The sequence below is a fragment of the Diplodia corticola genome (genome assembly GCF_001883845.1).
Source record: "Diplodia corticola strain CBS 112549 chromosome Unknown scaffold57, whole genome shotgun sequence".
Classification (NCBI taxonomy): Eukaryota; Fungi; Ascomycota; class Dothideomycetes; order Botryosphaeriales; family Botryosphaeriaceae; genus Diplodia; species Diplodia corticola.
The window spans coordinates 67,604-86,596 of record NW_017971536.1 but is presented as its reverse complement, the minus strand read 5'-3'; the positions used below and the strand labels follow the sequence as shown (position 1 = coordinate 86,596).

General features: G+C 57.7%; 6 protein-coding genes across 6 annotated transcripts; 4 read left to right on the top strand and 2 right to left on the bottom strand.

Annotated features, from left to right (window-relative positions):
* Positions 1-834: 834 nt before the first annotated feature.
* Positions 835-2,893, bottom strand: BKCO1_5700030 (dihydroxyacetone kinase; the record flags this gene model as incomplete). Its single annotated transcript, XM_020277469.1, has 5 exons — positions 835-1,466; positions 1,570-1,857; positions 1,914-2,115; positions 2,172-2,365; positions 2,422-2,893. 5 exons carry the CDS (start codon positions 2,891-2,893, stop codon positions 835-837), a joined length of 1,788 nt encoding a protein of 595 aa, XP_020126980.1.
* A 1,216-nt stretch (positions 2,894-4,109) lies between these two features.
* On the top strand, positions 4,110-6,679 carry BKCO1_5700029 (zn 2cys6 transcription factor; the record flags this gene model as incomplete). The annotated part of the gene is made up of 4 exons (XM_020277467.1): positions 4,110-4,222; positions 4,335-4,629; positions 4,679-6,182; positions 6,351-6,679. 4 exons carry the CDS (start codon positions 4,110-4,112, stop codon positions 6,677-6,679), a joined length of 2,241 nt encoding a protein of 746 aa, XP_020126936.1.
* A 1,298-nt stretch (positions 6,680-7,977) lies between these two features.
* Positions 7,978-9,469, top strand: BKCO1_5700028 (putative hrq family protein 4; the record flags this gene model as incomplete). The annotated part of the gene is made up of 3 exons (XM_020277466.1): positions 7,978-8,915; positions 8,997-9,215; positions 9,283-9,469. The coding sequence occupies 3 exons, from the start codon at positions 7,978-7,980 to the stop codon at positions 9,467-9,469; spliced, it is 1,344 nt and encodes a 447-aa protein (XP_020126937.1).
* Positions 9,470-9,857: 388 nt separating this feature from the next.
* BKCO1_5700027 (carbohydrate-binding module family 1 protein) lies at positions 9,858-10,982 on the top strand (the record flags this gene model as incomplete). Its single annotated transcript, XM_020277465.1, has 4 exons — positions 9,858-9,939; positions 9,992-10,033; positions 10,175-10,836; positions 10,947-10,982. The coding sequence occupies 4 exons, from the start codon at positions 9,858-9,860 to the stop codon at positions 10,980-10,982; spliced, it is 822 nt and encodes a 273-aa protein (XP_020126934.1).
* A 641-nt stretch (positions 10,983-11,623) lies between these two features.
* BKCO1_5700026 (carboxypeptidase s1) lies at positions 11,624-13,218 on the bottom strand (the record flags this gene model as incomplete). The annotated part of the gene is made up of 4 exons (XM_020277464.1): positions 11,624-12,466; positions 12,518-12,803; positions 12,860-12,913; positions 12,971-13,218. 4 exons carry the CDS (start codon positions 13,216-13,218, stop codon positions 11,624-11,626), a joined length of 1,431 nt encoding a protein of 476 aa, XP_020126935.1.
* A 3,849-nt stretch (positions 13,219-17,067) lies between these two features.
* Positions 17,068-18,653, top strand: BKCO1_5700025 (tyrosinase central domain protein; the record flags this gene model as incomplete). Its single annotated transcript, XM_020277463.1, has 4 exons — positions 17,068-17,276; positions 17,453-17,615; positions 17,716-18,320; positions 18,413-18,653. The coding sequence occupies 4 exons, from the start codon at positions 17,068-17,070 to the stop codon at positions 18,651-18,653; spliced, it is 1,218 nt and encodes a 405-aa protein (XP_020126932.1).
* Between the last annotated feature and the right edge of the window lie 340 nt (positions 18,654-18,993).

The window sequence follows — 18,993 nt, the reverse complement described above, 5'->3', positions numbered from 1 at the left end:
GGAGGGGAGGGGAGGGGAGGGGAGGGGAGGGACTGTGGTGGATGTTGGTGTTGGCTATGGCCGGATGATGATGCGGGGAAGAGTGATGGTGGCAATCGTCTGGTGGTGTTGTCGTTGATGATGCTTGGAGGAACGTGAGTATAGTGCTCTTTTTAGAGTCAGATAGCGCAACTGTAGACCGGGCATGATGTTTGCACAAGGTTTGTTTGCAGTGTTTGCAGAAATGTACAGATCAGGAACAAGAGGCAAATGGAGCGGGCTCGAGAATAGGGGCCCGAGGTCCATGGAGGGCGATAAAGGGGCCGAAGAGAGGGGGTGATGCAGCTCACCCGTTCAGTCTTTGGTTTCCTCGGGAAGGGGTGTCACTGAAAGAATTTCAGTACGCAGCCTTCGAAACCAATTAAATCGGAGCCGAGTACACGTGTTGCTGCGGCTCCTCGTGCATTTTCAGCTAGAGGTAGAAAGTGGAGTGCCTCATTCGCTGCGGAACAAGAACCGAAGGACAGCCGCGGGCGAGATTATGCAACCTCCGGCCCGAAATAGATACGCACGGCGCAGGACATCTGATCCCAAGATCCAACCTGATGATTAACATGCCTCAGAGATCGCGTACACTTCCGGGATCGAGAAGAAAACACAATCCGGCTAACCCGGTTCGGAATGGCGTACATATTCTGCAGACATGATTTGCTCAACAGGTGGTGTTATTTCCGCGCTATTAATCCCAATGATACCACAGACTTACCAACATCATGATCCACCTCTCGGCGGCTTTGCGCTTGTCGTTACCCGACGCAAGCAGCTCACAAGTCCTTCGCCGAGGATAACCGAAGCCTACGCCCATTCACCACCCTCAACTAACCCTCTCAGGAAAATAGCCACAGCATATGCTCCCGGATCCGGCGGCAACTGTTCTCCTTGCTTCGCTTCTCCAACGTACGTCGCCCTCCCAAACCTAGGCTTCATTCCCGCAGTCCTCTTCGCACCCTCCTCCGCCGCCGCCAACGCCTTCCCCACGTCCCTCGTTGCTCTGAGCGTTTCACACCACGGAATCAGTGTATCCATCACCGTCCGATCGCCGACCCGTGCACCCGTATACACCTCCAGTGCCTCCAGTGCCTCGCCCAATGCGTCGCTGATGGCGCCGACGTCGACTTCGCCGTCAGCATTGACTGCACGATGCAGGCTCCCAGCGAAAGCGGTCAGAAGGATGGACAGGATCGCGCCGAGACTGCCACCCATGTCTTCCAAACTAGAGTTGATGGAATAAAGGCAGGAAAATAAATAAGGGACCTTGGTGATGAATGGGGCTGCTTTCATCGACGCGAGCAGTGCGTTACAGACGCCTGATACGGCCTCCCCACAGTCGCCGTCACCCATTTGGATGTCGTACTTGGTGATATGGGGCTCTGCCGTAAGAGCAGCACTGCATGCGGTACGAAGTGCGTGAAGTAGTGATGGTGGTGCTACTGAAGTTAGTAAAGCCATATTGCATGCAATTGGTCGGAAATAAGGAAAAGGACGTCGGCTAAGCCTAACGTAGGAACCTGTGGGCGAGTTCGTACGTACCTTCCGGGCCTTTGAAGTCAGAGCTACCCTCATCGGCTTCCTCTCGTGCCTTTTCCCGTCTATCAAAGCTTTCCTTGGAGATCTCAACCGGTTGGCCATATCCGCTTCGTGGCCATGCCGGGGCCATGGTTGGTGCATCAAGAAGTCTGAGCAATTCTGAAACCGGCCGACTGACTGCACTGGCAACGCTCGCAAGATTCCCTAAAGTCAAGGAGAATCCTGGACCGTTGAGAGATGTTTCAAACATGCCGGAGTAGATGCGACATGGCTTGATCTTCCAGTCTTGTTCTGCAACGGCTGTCAGAAGCACTGCTGCCAAAAGTAATTATGAACCATGTATGTACCTAGCTGCTCCAATGCAATTTGGGTGAGGGCTTCCAACTCAAGATTGGCAAGCCCACCGAAATTGTTGATTACCAGGGCAACCTCATCTTTCGGGTCAAACTTCACAAAGGCACGGTCCGAGTCGTTAGGGTCAAGCAAGTAAAGCAGCATCTCCTTGATCAGATCGTGAGGGGATGGCATTGGCGAGATCTTCCGCAGGCCCTGTAGGGATGTTATCTAATTGATGACCATTTCAGACGACCATATGAGAGGCTTACGGGCTCGTTGTGGATCCCCATCCCCAAGACACATGTATCCTCCTCACTTTGTTCGTGATGCATTCGGCCAGGGATGTGACAGTGGTCTAGGCTCGTTCCAATGGTAGCCAGTTGTGCATTGACCTCGGTGCCCAGTTTCCAACAATCCTCGAAACTCCAGGACTCATGCGCCGCCGCACCTAGAAGCTTGAGTACTAGCGCCAGATCATCAGTGGACTTCCAACGATTCCAAGTATCGTGTATCTCTCACCTAGAACATTGCCAGCCAAGCCTCTACGCCCCAGCAGCTCGGACTTGCTCCTACCCAACGCAACATCATCCGTCAGTGGGATTTGCGCAATCTTGTGACCAAGAGCGTGCGTCTTCTCCCTCGCCAAGCCGAAATGGAGCCTGTCGCCAGTGTAGTTTGTGATGCACAGGATCACGCCCGCGTCCGAAGGAACGTTCCTGATTGCTGCCATGACCTGCTTCGTCGAGGGGCTGGCAAAGACGTCGCCCGCCACGGATGCCGTGAGCATGCCGTCTCCAACATAGCCCGCCCAAGCAGGCTCGTGGCCGCTGCCCCCGCCGGATATTATGCTGACTTTGGAGGGAGGGTGGGTCTTGGAGAAGACGACACGATTTGCCTCATCATGTTCGAGGTGCGGGTTGCGGGCGACGATGGAATTCAAGGCACGGACAACGACGCCGTTGGTATCGGGGAAGAAGTGTTTGGTCGACATAGTGGAAGCCAGCAGGTGAAATAGTGGAATTTAAAGCTGAAAAAGTGACTAAATGGTGCTGCCACAAGACTGGAAACCCCGCTCAAAGCAGATGTTCCGTCGCCGTAAGGGAGCCGTTATCCGCGGAAGACGCGGCGAGGCATTCGGTGAGTCTGCTGGAAATGCCGACGAAGCTGTTGGGCAGCAGGCTGATTAAAAGGCATGACGGCAGTCGTGTGTCAGTTCTCCGCAGAGCAAGCGGCGGGGTAGGAGCTGACAGCAGGAGTGCCGGAAGAGCTGGATTGGGACGGAAGGGGAAGTGACGCAGGCGGTATGCCGGAATAGGCAACCCGTGAGCGATTCTGGTGCTACAATTGGCCGGCGGATTCGATGGTAGAGGTAGCACGCGGGAAGGCGCGGGGCGCAGTGGTTCCTCAGGCCAGCAGCTGGCCGCGACGCCAGTCAGCACCCTGATGGGCCCACGGCCGATGGCTAGTGCGGCTCTTCAACCACCCTTCTCCCCTCGCCTCACCCGCGGATCCACAATCCACCAAGCCCACGTGTCCCCAACCAAGGGTTCCTGACACGACGCAGCGGCCAAATTTTATCAGAGGTCGAAGGGAACAGTCAGCTACGCGCAGCTTGGAAAGGTGGCTGGGCGCTGCTGCGTCCTTCCTGCGCCGGGTCAAGACGGTAATGTCGCACGGCGACAAGGGCTGGGCCGATGGGCGATGATGAGGTCTGGCGTCTCTATCACGAGAAGCAACCTCAACGCAGGAGTAGTGATGAGGTCTTCTGGTTTGTTCAGGGTTGCGACGGGCACCATCGTTTGGCTCCCGCGCTAGAGCGTCGCCCCGACGCCAGCGATGCGCTAGCTGGTTGCACCACTCCACCGTTGGGGCTTGTGTGGCGATGGATGCCAAACAACGTGCCCGCGACTGCCGCTGGAGACGATCATGTTGGCGTCTCGGACCGTGTCGAACGCGGCGGGACTCGCCAGACGGAATCTGGAGAGCGGTAACAATACGAGGCTGACAGTGCCCGAGGGGCATACGGCAGCAAAACGGCAGGGGGTGCTTGGCGAGGAGGCAGTATGCGGCAGGGCTCCGACTCGAGACCGGGCAAGCAATTTTCAGTGGCTTAACCATCACCGCCATCCGCGACGGGTGCCCGTCTGCGCATCCTTCCCCGCCCCATCTTTACGTGGCGTATGGCCTGATGTGCAAGCCTCGAAACGATGCTTGCGACACCTTCGAGCAGCGGCAACCCCCCTTCCGAGCATGCGCAGCAGCAGCCGAAGCGCAAGCCGCGCAAACCTCGCGGTCGCGGCCTGCGCACGACGACCGGCTGGTGAGTGAGCCCTGCACTGCGCCATCGCCCCAGCCCTTGCGCCGCCAGCCGAGCCCAGCGCACCACCACAGATGGCGTCGCACAGCTCGCCAGCACCATGCTGACTGTGCAGTGCCGTCTGCCGCCAACGCCATATGAAATGCGACGAGGTCAAGCCGATCTGTGGGCCCTGTTCCAAGGGAAACCGCCCTTGCGTCTACCACGCGCCCGCCAAGGTAACCTGCACACCATCCCGTCCCCAACCCAGCCCAGGCCAGCCCAATCCAGCCTCGCGCCTCTCGCGCCCTGTAGGGCTGAGTCCGCCGCGAGCACCACAGAGCCGCCTGCGCCCTGGCCACCCGGCTGCCCGGTCCGCTGCCTGGTTGCGCCTTCCCCAGCCCCAGTCCCGCCCTCCCCCAGTCCCGACGGTGATCCCATGCCCGACCCCCACCGAGTCCCCATCGCTCACAGCAGCAGACCGCACCCAGCACGCAGCCTCCCCCCAGCGCCCCCTCCTCGCGCCCCGCCCCGCCCCCCGCGCAGCTCTCCTTCGAGCAGCCCGCCCTGCATGTGCAGCAGCTGCAGCTGCAGCATCCCCACGTGCCGCCACAGCCGCAGCAGGTCCAGCAGCCGGCGGCCCAGTTCCGGCTGCCCGCTCTCCAGCACGTCTCGCAGCAGCCGGGCGAGACGCCGCAGCAGCAGGCACCCAGTAGGAGCTCGCTCGCGGCGGCGGCACAGGTCCGGTGGGACCCGTCGGTTGGGACCCCAGTGTTGCGGGAAGCCGCCCGCGAGGGCCATGCGCCGGGTGAGGGCCCAGTCACAGCACCCCAGCACATCTCCCCGCCGCTGGCATGGACGGGCCCCGAGGACCAATTGAGTCCGCAGAGCACGCTGAGCTCAAATGCCTACTCTGCTGAGATCGCCCCTCTGCGCTGGTTCGGCCTTCTGGCCGATGACGCAGACAATCTTCACCCTGTAGGGTTCAGTGAGCAGCCGCTCGGTCAACGTTCCCACACGACAGACGAGTCAAGCTTCAGTAGTCTGCGCGCGGCCAGCTTCTCTACCCAGGGCTTTCACAGCCCCGCCGTGTCCGTGGGCACTCCCGTCACCAGCTTCCCGCCCCGCATTGCTTCCACGCCCGGCTCGCAGCCCGAGGCGCCGGTCAGCTCTGCGGAGGTCCAGTGCTGGCAAGGCCCGGTAACCCTGCGCGACCATGAGATTCCCGTCTTCAAGCATTTCGTCGGCAACCTCAGCTTTTGGCTGGACTTGTACGACCCGCTCAAGCACTTTTCCGGCCTCGTCCCGCAGCTGGCAATGAAGAACGAGGGGTTGATGAAGGCCATTTTGGCGCTTTCGTCTCGCCATCTCTCCATCAGACCCGGCATCAACGGCGAGACGATGGACCGCACTGCCGCTGTGCAGTATTATTCCGAGACTCTGCAATACATCCAAGGCGCCATGCGCTACGAGTCGTTCAACCGCAGCCTTGAGTTGCTCGCGACCGCGCTGATTGTCTCCAAGTACGAGATGATCGATGGTGCCGGGAGCGGTTGGGAGCGGCACCTCAAGGGTGTCTTTTGGATTCAGCGGTCGCAAGATATCAACGGCCAGTCTGGCGGGCTCAAGCAGGCCGTGTGGTGGAGCTGGCTGCGGCAGGACGTGTGGGCTGCGTTCCGTGAGCGGCGGCGCTGCTTCAGCTTCTACAGGCCCACTCAGCCCTACCAGCTCCTGGATCAGTACGACATCGCCTCGCGAGCGGTATACCTTCTCGCACAGGCTGTCAACTATGCATCTGATGACGAGACCAAAATGGGCGAGGTGAACTTACAGCTGAGGATTGACCGGGCGGATTCGCTGCTCAGTATGCTAGAGGAATGGCGCATGAACTTGACCGTCCACTTCAACCCATTGCCTTTGAACAGCGCGGAAATTGATAGCAGCAGTCCTTTCAAGCCCATCTGGATAAACCCACCTGGCTTTGGTACGTGACCTTCCAGTATTCATGGAACCAGTCCTCCAGCAACGACTTTCTGCCGGCAGTTGTGACTACCGACTCAGTCTCGGCACGATAGAGACTGCATCTTCTTCTTCTTCTTCTTCTTCAAGAACAATAGCGTCCATGTACATCTAGAGCTGACTGAGCTTGCAGCCGCCGCGATCCAAATGTATCACTTCGCTCGCATTCTCCTCATCGTCCACCAGCCGGCTGCTGGAGGCTATCGCGAGTATCTGGCGCGCGAGAAGGAGCTGAACAGCGGCATCGACACGATCGTCGGCCTCGCCATGAACATCGACTACGAGCCGGCCGAAGTGGTGTCGACGCAGTGTCTCTTTGCCGCAGGGCTGTACGCCAACGAAATGTTCAAGCGCGAGAAGATTTGCGAGCTCATCGAGAAGCATCAACGAAGCACGGGATGGCCGGTGCAAAGCCTTGCTGAGGAGCTACGAAATGAGTGGGCCAGGACCAGACCTCCTTGAAGTTGATGATTCCGGAAACTTACCATTTGCTTTTTTTTCTGGCTTGGCGATTTATAGATACACGCCCTTCGAAGTCAACTTCTGCGCCCGCTCCTGGGACGCAGGCTGGACCGCAGTCCGGAACCAGCTCCTGACGACAGCTCCTGAATCGTTCGGTATGCACGCATTTTTCCATGACGGTCCGTTATGAAGGGTCGATTGGCGGGGCATTGCCGCGAGGGGATGCCAGTGCGCAAGCTGACTTTAGGCTCGGCTGTGGTCGAGAGCCATGAGGTGAATAATGGCAAAAGGCATGTTTTGAATGCAAGGGCAGCACAGGGAGTGCAGGAGGAGTTCTGGTTTGGAGCAAATGTGCGGGTGTGGATACTGTAGCAACAATGTACAGCAGGGAAATGGAAGGACAGTTCACGAACAATTGCGGAGACGAGGGATAGGCGGGCACGGGGCTCAGGTGATAGTTGCGTCAGAGTGAAACCCATGATCTGCAGTGCAAGCTCGTGGCGCTGGCGGTCCTAAGTAGCAAATGCACAGGATGGCGGAGCGACGATACCTGTTCCTCATGGAATATGCGGCCACAAGGCCGAACCGTGTTTCGGCGCCATGTGCGGCTAACCAGGGTCCTGGATCTTGTCTTGGATTGCCGGATCTGCTGCCACGGTTCGGGCTGGCGAGCTGTGGACCGGGGCCTGCGCGGACTTCTGGCCGTGACCGGGAAACCGGGGAAACCAAGCCACACGGCCACGTTCGATCGCGGGCACATTTGCTGACTGTGTGCATCCCAGGACTAGAGAGCTTGGCCTGCCGACGGCGCGAGTTCCAGAACCCCCAAGAATGACTTACCACGCGCCCGACGCTCACTATTCCCGCCCGGCTTCTGGAACCCCCCCGCATTCTGCCGCTAAAACACTCGGTGAAAACCTGGGGGTGGGGTAACGGGGTCGAGGGCACGGCAACGTTTCCGTCCCGGAATCGTCTCCTGTGGGCTGATTAAAGACCCCTCGCTACTCTTTACGAGGTCGAGTATGACGGTTATGCCTTGCTGACTATTCATTTGTTCACTTGCAACCCGCATCGCCTTATCGTCTGCGCCATGTATATATCAGTCGCCCGTCGCATGGCTACCATGTCGCACAGCCTGGGTTCCTTGCGCCGGCAGCAGCAAGAGTGGAGCCGCAGCCGCTGTTATCAAAGGTGGGGAAATAAACAAACCTACTACTTCACGCTCTTGAAGTCCGTATCCTTACCAGAGAGTAACCTCATCTCGCTTTGACCTCGCGCCTCCCAGACGACAATTCGCCATGCCGACCGACACGCAGCCCAGCCTTCTCCACGGCCTCTCTCTCCCCCTCCCCCTCCACTCCATCCCCATCGTCGTCGTCGTCGTCGTCGTCGTCGTCCTCGTCGTCCTCGTCCTCATCCCGCTCTTCCTCCACCACCTCCAGCGCCATCCGATCCCCAGCCCAGCCAAACCCAACAAAAACAAGAACAACAAACCCCCCACCACCAACCCAGACACCACCAACCCAGACACCACCACCCCCACCCCCGCGCCAGCGCCCTGCACCCCCAACCCCCTCGCCGCGCCCCCCGACGCCTGGTACCGCGACCGCTCGCTCCTCGCGCGCGACAAGACCTACACCCCCACCATGGCCCTCCGCCGCTGCCCGCCCGACGACTGGCTCCGCATCGACGCAAACTACCCCGCCCGCATCGCGCACAAGCGCAACGTGCTGCGCCGCCACGGGTGGGATCCCAAAGGCGGCGCCATGGCGTGGTCTTGTCGTCTCTCCGGGGTGCAGGCGCCGGAGGAGGAGGAGGAGGAGGAGGAGGATCTGCGGGTGCAAGGCGCGGTGGTGGAGTTGTTGGGGGTGCTGGTGGGGTATTTGGTGGGGAGGTTTCCGACGGTTTGGGTGGGTGAGGGGGAGGGGGAGGGGGGAGGAAGGGTTAGGTGGTTGAGGAGTTTGGTGACGGGGGAGAGGTTCGAGGTCGTGGAGCCGTGGGGTGGGTTGAGCCCGTTGGAGGTGGTGGCGAGGGTGACGGAGGAGGATTTGGCGGTGTTGTTGCCTGGGAGGGGGGAGGGGGAGGGGGACGAAGACGAGGACGAGTACGTGCTCATGGCGGCGGTCAGCGCGTTTCCGGCGGGGTTCGATATACAGGAGAAGATGGGTCGGCCGCTCACGGCGATTCATGAGCCCGTGCCCATGTATAAGGAGAAGTTGAGGAAGGCGATGAATAGGTGCGTGTATGATATGGTCGTGGACTTTGCTCGCTCTGGAGTGACTGGGCTTCTGTTGGTGTGTTGGCTGATTATCGGCAGGTTCTTCAAGAAAATGACGGCCGATCGGCTCGTGATGCGTGTCAATTGGGGCATCAATGAGCGGGAAGAACTGTTCTTCCTGGATGGCACGCACCTGTACGAAGGAGACGAGGCGTCGTCGGATGAGAATATCGATATCAATCAGGTCCAGCTGCGTGTCGAGAGGCAGGTACTGCGCCGCTTGCCGAGGTCTGGGGCAATTTGCATGTTGACGAAGACGTATGTTAAGCAATTCACAGCATCTGGGAGCGGAATCGATACATGGACTGACACTGCACGCAAACAGCTACCTCTACCGGTTGGTCGACATTGCTGAAGAACCGGGAGTTGCAGAAAGGCTCAGTGGCATGCTGCACAAGCTGCCCGAGAAGTTTGCATTCTACAAGCGCAAACCTGTGTGGGGAAAGGTCGTGCTGGCATACCTGGACGAAATGGCGGCGAAGTACCCCGACCTGGCCGCTAATGATGAATAGATGAGATATCACCGATGTTTTGTTTGCTGCCAAAGTTCTTGTGAGTGCATACCTCCCAGCAATGACGGCGTGTCGATGCATGTGTATTGATGTGGACAGATGAGATTTATCTTAATTGACTTTGGTTATTGAGCCGTTCTAAAGCATCATAGCGTGAAAGGCTTTACCCGTGCTTGTTGTGGCTTAGTTGGCACTCTATTTGCCGCAATTGATCTTCCGCAGGAACGGCGGGCCGTCGGTCGACCACGGACTATAACGCTCCACATTTACCAAAATGACTGGAGGCGCTCACGATATAAGGCCTGCGAAAGCCAAGCAAATACGCATCGCTCTTCCTACGCAGTCCATTCTACTTCTTTGTTTATACTTTTTTCGCTCGCTATTCAACATGCACTCTTTGAACGTTGCTGCGGTCGCTATCGGCCTTCTTACCACTCCAGCCCTCACTCAGCAAAGCGCATATGAGCAATGTACGTATTGCACCATGTGGAGCTTGTAGTTATAGTCGGCTGACATTGCCAGGCGGCGGCACTGGTTACTCGGGCAGTTCCGATTGCGTCTCGGGTACAGTCTGACCTTGAATAACTCTCGAATACTTCTGGCTTACTCAACGACATTCAGGATACGCTTGCACAAAACTGAGGTAACTCCCACGAGCGTTGAGAAAAACATCTCATAGATACTTGTAACTGACTTCCCTCCCAGTGATTGTAAGACAAAATCTCCTCCCCCAACGCACACACTTACCGAAAACCGACCCCCCTAACCGAACTCTCCTTCCCCTCCCCCCAGACTACTCCCAGTGCCAACCCGGAACCGCCTCCACCACCCTCGCCACCGCGACGAGCACGACCGCCGCCGGCGGCTCCACCTCCACCCCCACCACCATCGTCACCGCCCCGACCAACGGCAGCGCCGCCACCGGCCCTGGCACCACCCTGCAGGACGGCTACCTCTGGATCCGGGCCGTCGAAGACCCCAACTTCCACAAATACCTGCAGTCGGCGCCGCTGTACTCCTCCGGCGCCGCCGTCATCGACGTCTACACGCAGGCGGGCCAGTTCAACGTCGACGCCGACGGGCAGCTCGTGCAGCTGGTGTCGGGGGCGGGCGAGACGCCGGCGAAGCTGCTGTACGCGCACGTGGCGGGCGGGGCGACGCGCGACGGCCGCACGCTGGCGGTGACGTTTGCGGCGGAGAAGGGGGCGTACGGCGCGTTTGCGTGGCAGGGCGACGCGCTGACGTGGGAGGCGGCGAACGTGACGAGGCCGAACCTGAGCGCGTGGTATGTGTGCGAGGGGCAGGCGCTGTTTGTGAACTTGGGGAATTATTTGTATGAGACGCCGGATGGGTGTGCGGATGAGACGGTGAGTTTTTTCTTCTTTTTTTTTTATCGCCCGGTTTTGAACGCTGTGCTTTGGCGACGGCATAGAAGTGGAGGTCGGGATCTGAGGCGGAGGTGCTGATGGATTTGCAGATTCACTATTACAACGACAAGACCGCAAACGATTGATGTTGTTGGACGAGGAACCAGGATATCGGATGCGCGTCTCTTTTGGAAGGGCGAGTTATGAGATCGATTAGGGACGAGCAATAAATGCAGTGGCAGACCAGTCTTTTTTGTTCAGTCGGTTTACGTAGATAGCACATTTTGGGCTTCCACCGATGTGTTCTCTCGATCCCTACGGTCTTAGCACGGTAAGTGTGCGCTTGTCATCTGTTTTCTTTGCGTCAGCTAGTATATCGTAAACAGGCATGCCGTGTTTTCAGTCCACATTTATTTACCTTTTTCTTGATCATGGAAGCGCCCTTAAGTTTCTCTGCTCCCACAAAGCAGCATGTGTTGGTCTTTTCGACGAAGCTCTCATATCCTTCGCTCAATTCTTGCGCTGAAGGTCTTGCCACTGGGTTTGTCACCTTCCTGCGGTCCATAGTAGAGTTTTAAAATGAATCACTCGAGAGATCTCACAGCATGAAAGAAAAACAACGACAGTCAACATGGCCATTGACTCACGGATATACAAACGTATTTCATTGCTGATAAATGACCCCTAAACAAGTGATGCCAGTAGGTCGAACTCGAATGCGAAGTTACCTAGCTTCCTTTTTCCTTTTTTCTTTTGAACATATGGAGTAAATCTTCCCATCATCGGCTCAAGTTGACGAAAGAGGCTTCTTCTGCATCGTCTGCTTGAAAACCTGGAGCGCAAGCTCGGGCTGGTAGTATGGCACCTCGTGTCCTGCCTCGAAGACGCGCAGGAACGAGAAGTTGTCGACCGTCTTGAAAGTACCGCCCTCGGCGCCACCGACCGTGTATGGCTTAAGCGCGGCGGCGCGGAACTCGGCCTGGCCGTCAAACTCGACGACCTGGGCGACGTCGTAGTTACCCATCCAGTTGCAGATCCAGTCGGCGTCACCGGCCCAAACGACGGTGCTGATTCCCGACTGCACGACGGAGCTGAGCTCGGGCAGGAAGGAGCGCGGGTTGTCGCCGGTCGAGGAGAACTTGTTGTACGCGGCGTTGGGGCACTCGGCGTAGGTGGAGCGCGCGCCGATGGCCTTGACGACGTCAGACCGGGCGAGGTAGTCGGCGTAGGTCTCGGGCGGGTCGGTGACGCTGGCGCCGATGCGGACGTCGTAGACGTTGAAGTCGGCCTCCTCGGTCAGCGGGCCCTCAATGCCGTTGTAGCATTTGTTGTCGGCGTTGACGCAGGCCGTGTTGGTGCCTGTGCTCTCGCAGCTCTGGATGGCGGGCAGGCAGGTCTTCGTGTAGGTGTTGTAGTACGAAGTGGCTTCGGAAGCGCTGATGATCTGCTTGTAGCTGTTGTTGACGCTGTAGTCGATGTAGGCCTTCTCCTGCAGCTCGGCGTCGATCCAGCCGTTGTTGACGCCAAGGGCAATCAGGTTGATGTTTTGGCCGTCGACACTGCCGCTGTCAATGCCCTTGTTCTGCTCCTGGATGTAGCTGGCGAACTCGGGGCCATAATGACCGCCATACTGGAGGAAAGGTCAGCAAGTGTCGATTGAAAGACGTCAGTGCAGACTTACGGATTCGGTGAAGATGCCGAAGTCCCTGCTTTCGTACTGGGGGAAAGCGTCATAGAAGGCCTGGATGAGCTTCCACACGTACGGAGCAGCAGTCTCGGTGGAAGTGACATCGTCTGTCCCGTACGAGAAGCCAACGCCGATGGGCTGATCAATGTAGATCATGTTGGCGTACGAGTTCCAGCTGTACTCGTTCAACGAGGGCTCGGTGGCGCCGTCGACGAAGTGGCAGGGACCGTTCTCCTGGAAGAGGCCAATCATGCTGGAGCATCCAGGGCCGCCGTTGAACCTATGGGGGTTTCGTTAGCAATCCTCAGTTTCGAAACCGGGGGCCGTGAAACTTACCAAGCGGCAAGCGGGGCAGTGGAGGGGTTTTCTCTCGCCTCAAACAGCCAGAACCTGCACGTTTCGTTAGTGTTTCGAATTTCTTTCAGCGGCGGGGCGAGGGTGACGTACCACATGTTCATGTTGGTGCCAACCGAGAGGTAGCCGGAGTACTGGTTGACGCCGGGAGTGGTCTCGCAGATGCCGCTGTTGTTGACAAACTCCAGCTTCGCGCCGGTGGCAGCGTGCTCGAAGACGTTGTAGCGCACGCCATCCTTCTCGACCATGGAACGCTTGTCCACCTTTTCGGCAAAGGGAGCAGCCCAGGCCAGGTTGGCCACGGAGAGGAGCGAAGCCACAACAGCGAACGAAGACCGCATTTTGACGGATGAGGGACGAGGACGAGCTTGTGGGCTGCAGATGGGAATTCCGGGGAGGCACGGCGGCATTTATGGCGGGCCCACGGGGCAGCGGCTAGGTGGGAAACGAGGCATGATCTGCTGTATAGTGACCTAGACCTGACCAAGCAGGTGTTCGGGATGGAGCAGGGAAGCGGCTTCTAGAAGACGTTGTGGCTCGTGATTGCAGCAGACACGGCGGGTGTTTACATTGAAGCAACGGCCAAGGAGCGAATGAGAGGCTTCGCTGTGTCAAGCATTGCGGCGCCGAGACGGAGGAGTTGACCGAGAGCGCCAATGGCCCTGGATCGGATGGTGGCACAGACATTTCAGGAGACACCAGCGTGCTGGGCGGCGGCGATAAGCAATGCCCCTAGCGTGCACACCTGCCCGTTGCGGCCTAGCGCGTCTGCCGTCGGGCCTACGCCTGCTCCGCGCTCGTTCTTCCCCTCTCCGTCTCCCCCCACCACCAACTCTCTTCATTTGTACCTGCCCTTTGCGGGGTATTCTCTCTACGCTCGCTTAAGCCCGCCGCTGCTTTCTCGGTGGCCTCCGCTCTGTATACGAGTCGCCCCTCACTGAAACTGTCAGGTACTTCATTTGCAATGCCCAAGTGTGGCCATCGCCCACGATCTTCAGGCCCACTAAATTCATTGGATCCCTCGTCCCGTGGGGGCCTTGGAGCCTCCATCGAAAAATGCCTCCAAGCACAGGTCGTCATTCTCCAGCTCCTGTTCGAGGACGCAGGAAAGCGAAGCTGGAAAACTCTGCTGCAGTTCCACTACTTCTCTGGCCGCTTGACAGACCATCACCACTGGCTAGTCTTGCAATTCCCTGAACGACTGGACCCGGCGCCCGTCACTCTGGGTTTCCATCATATGGTGCCATGGGCGTCCTCGACCGATGTACTGCCTGTACCGAGTGCACAATTCCTCGTTCACGTGTGAATAGATATCTCAGCCACCGAGATAGCTGGGGTCCTCACCGCAAGGCAGACCGTGTCTGAAGTGATTCGGTGCAGAGATCGCCAATGTCAACGTCGGTGGGCTGCAGGACATCGTCTTGAACCACTCTGTCATCTGGTCGAGAGGAACTTGACGAATCCAGAGTCGGGCGACACGTTGAGAGGGCCGTAGAGGGAGCCGGAGCCAGCGGCATCAGCGACCGGATGACGCCGGCAAGAAGAAGAAGAAACGAGATGCCTCGAGCGATGTTCCAGACATAAGCCCTGTGTCGGACATCCAGGCTCCACGGACACGGAGTCAGCGTTGCTAAGAAACCGTCTTGTCACTTTGTCGGCCCAGCCAACAGGCGACCGAGTAAGCTCCAGCGCGATGAAGAGAAGGACGGCTTGAATGCCTCTACAATGCGGTCTCTCGTCATCGTTGAATTGCTGCACGGGCATGACGAGCCTTTCTCCGGGTACCTTCCCGCCTATTCCGCTGATCCGCGAGGGTTCTGGAATTCAACAATCGACGTGGCTCTGTGGCATTTGTGGCTGATTGACCGGGCGGAAGGAGCCGTTGTCTTGACCTCTCCTCAGCAATAAGCCCACTATACAAGGCCACTACACCTTCCATAACGGGAGACCGATCATTCTAGGATCGACTGACGGAAAGTCCTTTGGGTTCCAGGCTTAGAAATGCTCTCCTCTCAAGAAGGGTCCACGGCATGCTTCGCCACATGGACCGTGTGAGGGTGGGCTCACTCTTTCTTCTATTCTTATTCAGATGTACGAGGCTGCGCCCATCGATGTCGGAAGTTCGGAGCCATTTGCGCTTGGCATAAGCACGTGGCGTATACGTCTTTGTCACCACGTTCCTGCTTGGCCCAACAAACTCTACGTCAGCGGATGCAGAGACCTATCGCTTTTTCTGGAGAAAGCCAAGCGTCAGCACTACGGCTTAGATTTAGCAGCCGTGTTATTGTCTCCTGCCGGCGGTCTGACGGGCTGCATTGGTTCGCACGTTGAGCAAAAGGTAGGGCGAAGACAACACATGACTGAACGGCTAAATTCAGCTGTGTATAGACTATCGGGTCAGAATGCCTCCAACCGGATCACTTCGCTTTCGTTTTTTTTTTCGTTTTTTTTTTTTTGGAACGATGCTTCTTTTCGACATGCTCACTTGGCCCCTCCCGAAGCTTTGCGGACCGACCTTCAGAGTACGGGTCGGCATGCCGAGCCATCAGGCTACGGATGCGGCTTCCCGTGACAGGTTACACGACCAGAATAACCTTCTCCGGGCTGTGACACGCGCAATCGCTTTTGATGACTTGCGTCGACCCGACAGCAGCACGGGATTTAAGCATGTCGCTCGAGGTGCTTACTGTTGTGCTACAGAATTACTGCTTCTGGCTACCCTTAGCGAACGGCGCACGTAATCGACATTGCTTGCTCTGACACGCTTCGTCTCTTGACCTGTCTGCAGCGGCAGCACCAGCAAAACCTGGTATTCGGTGTTACCTGCGAGCGCGGCGGCGGTGTCGTCACCGTTCTAATCAGACAGCTGGGCAGGGATGGCCCGAAATAGAAGTGCTATCTGAGTGGAGAGCTCGGGAAGCTGGCCGCAAGCCGGACGGCTCAGGCTGTGTGCTCTGACAGCAGGGCTTCATGACGAGGGCTAGATAGGTGGAGTGATCATAGGCTCTGCAAAGTTAGCCCCAAGTCGAAGAGATCGGCATAGCAGCTAGATCCTTCGAGGCAATGCCGCTCGGCGACAGGCAGCAGGCCACAGGCTGCGCTCGGCACTCGCAGCAGCATCGGGCATCCGGTCTATCGGCTCCTCCCACGCCGACAGTCAAGAGATCTGACGCCGTCTTGGCTCGGCCGAGGTGGTACGTAGACTACTGTTGCCGTCAGCGCAGAACCGAATCTGGAGAAGCTGCCGGTCGCCGGCAGCCCGTCCTCAAGCCACGACGCCGCTCACTCAGCTTTCCCCGCGCTGCTTGCCGTTTCGCGTGCTCCCACGCGAGCTGGCTACACCGATCGCTGCCACAGCTGCCGCTTTCACTGGGCAGCCTTACCGGCACTTGCAATGCTCGGCAGCGCCCGCTTTGCAAAGAGGATCGCCTCGGCGCCTGACCAAAGTGGGTTGCCCAGCTCCTCCGGAGAATTCAAGAGGGGCGCCGTCTTCTTCTTCCCTGCACCCATTTCCCCTGCCCCTCTACACGCGTCACGCTGTGAACTCGTGCCGCTGAAGGGGCTGCCGTGTAATCGCGACCGACTTTGAGTGTGGCACTGCGTCGTCGAGCAGCCGGCCTCTCCCGATGCAGCTGTCACACGCCTGCCAGTGCATCCATACCCCCGCCACCCTATGCACAATATGCAGGCCAAGTCAGCCACATCTGCGTCGACAGGGGTACTGCTCATCGATTATGACAGCGCTGCAGGGCTTTCCAACAACTTGGCCACTCGCATGCCATCGTGAGGCCACCAAGTATCTACGTCCTATCTTCCTTCCGGGGGGCGATCGACATCCCTTCTCTCGTCGCACTGTGCGGAGCCGAATGCTGTGTCGCCGACTCGCCGACGAGAGGCTCTCAAGCTCAACCATGATGTTGGATATAAAGTTGGGCGGCACTCTTGCCTATGGCTTGAATTGTCCTAGATGCTCCACCAAAGCCTCTCGCTGTTTTACCTTCTTTTACAGTCTCGCGGTTCCAGGAACGCCACTTCTGCGCGGCCAATGTGCTAGGTGTGCTCGTCCATCTTGTCCATCTAATCCTGCCTCGACGCCGTATTTCGAACACGTCTCTTATCCTCTTTTTGGCATCGTTTCACCTCTCATAAGCTTATTTGCTGCGCCTATTTTCTAATACCGCGCCGAAATAATGCATCTAACTCAGTTGATTCCAACGTTTGGGCTGTTGGCTGTCGCCGTCAGCGCCGCTCCCACCGGTGGCTCAGCCTTTCCAAACAACTTTGACGGTGATACCGCCGGACTCGGAGACTGGGCGAAGAATGCCTTCGACGTAGCCAAAGGGGGTCTGCTGACTGATGGGACTTGTACTCCCGACAAAGTGGTTGTCCGCAAAGAATGGTAAGTAATCACATGGCCTACCCTTTCCCCACTCTCAAGCCTTGCGTTTGTTACTACACTGTCATCATTATTTCTTCATGTCCAATCATCCTAGCCTCGACGTATCACCCTTCATGAATCTTCTTACATAGCATCCACTTCCACTTCATGGGAGCTTAGACTAATGCACACCACAGGGGCGCCATGAGTGCTGAAGAGCGCATCTCCTACACCAATGCTGTGCAATGTTTACAAAGCAAGCCAGCACGCACGCCCTCCCATCTCGCACCGGGTGCCAAATCGCACTTCGATGACTGGATTGTAGCACACATCAACCAAACCTTCATCCAGCACTACACCGTAAGTCTCCTCCTCATCCCCCCCAATTTCTCTCATCTACCTTACCAATCTCCCGTATGTTTCTGTCACTTTCCCTCTTTTGCTAACACAAACCTCACAGGCCACCTTCCTCAGCTGGCACCGCTGGTACATCTGGGAGTACGAGCAAGCCCTTCGCAACGAATGCGGCTACATCGGCCGGCAGCCCTACTGGGACTGGACCAAGACCGCCGAGACCGGTCTCGAAACCTCGCCCATCTTCGACGGTTCAGCCACGTCCCTCGGTGGCAACGGCGAGTACATCCACCAAACCGGCGACGTCGTGATCGGCAACGTCGGCGAACACCCCGTCCTCCTCGCGCCAGGGTCGGGCGGCGGCTGCGTCAAACAAGGCCCCTTCTCCAACTACACGGTCAACCTGGGGCCCCTCAGCCTGTCGCTGACCAACGGCAGCAGCGTCGGCAGCTCGCTGACGGAGGACAAGAGCGACGACTTCTCGTGGAATCCGCGCTGTCTGAAGCGCGACCTGAGTGATGCCGTCAACAAGCGCCATGCCAATGCTACGGGCGTGCTGAACTTGCTGCGCAAGACCAAGGATGTTTACGATTTCCAGATGACGATGCAGGCGTATCCCGGGACCGGCGAGCTCGGCGTCCACGGCGGTGGCCATTACAGCATCGGTGGTGACCCGGGGAGGGATTTCTACGTCTCGCCGGGAGAGCCTGTGTAAGTCTTTTCTTCCTTTATCTTCGTTTTTTTGGGGTAGTAGAAGAAGTGGAAATGGGACAGTCTTTGCTGACCATCACTCAAACCAACAGGTTCTACCTTCACCACGCCATGGTCGACCGCACGTGGTGGTTGTGGCAGATGCAGGACCCGGCGGAGCGCACCCAAGGCCCCAAGGCCCTCATGGGCACCGGCACCTTCCTCAACAGCCCGGCCAGCCCCAACATCACCTACGACGACTGGACGGACCTAGGCTTCGTGACGGACAAGAAGCTCCAGATCAAGGACCTCATGAAGACCACCGCAGGGCCGTTCTGTTACGTGTATGAGTAAGAATGGGCGTAGCCGGGCTTGATCACACTTACCCCTTTCCTTTGTAGGATTATGGGGGGTCACGTCTTTATTAATCCACCGTTGATTTTTTTTTTTTTTGGTTTGGTTTCTCAGAACGACCTTAACGACATCAGGGAACATGAGAAATTGCATGGCAGTACTGCCAAACGGATTTGGGCTGTAGAGACATAGATGGCGAAAGGGAGGGAGAGGGAGATGGGGCAGCATCATTCGTTCACATCATACCCACTGCATTAATATCAATCCAACAATACACAGGGCTGACACATAGCCTCGACTTTGGACTTATGACCTCCGCGCCTACTCCATACACAGCTTC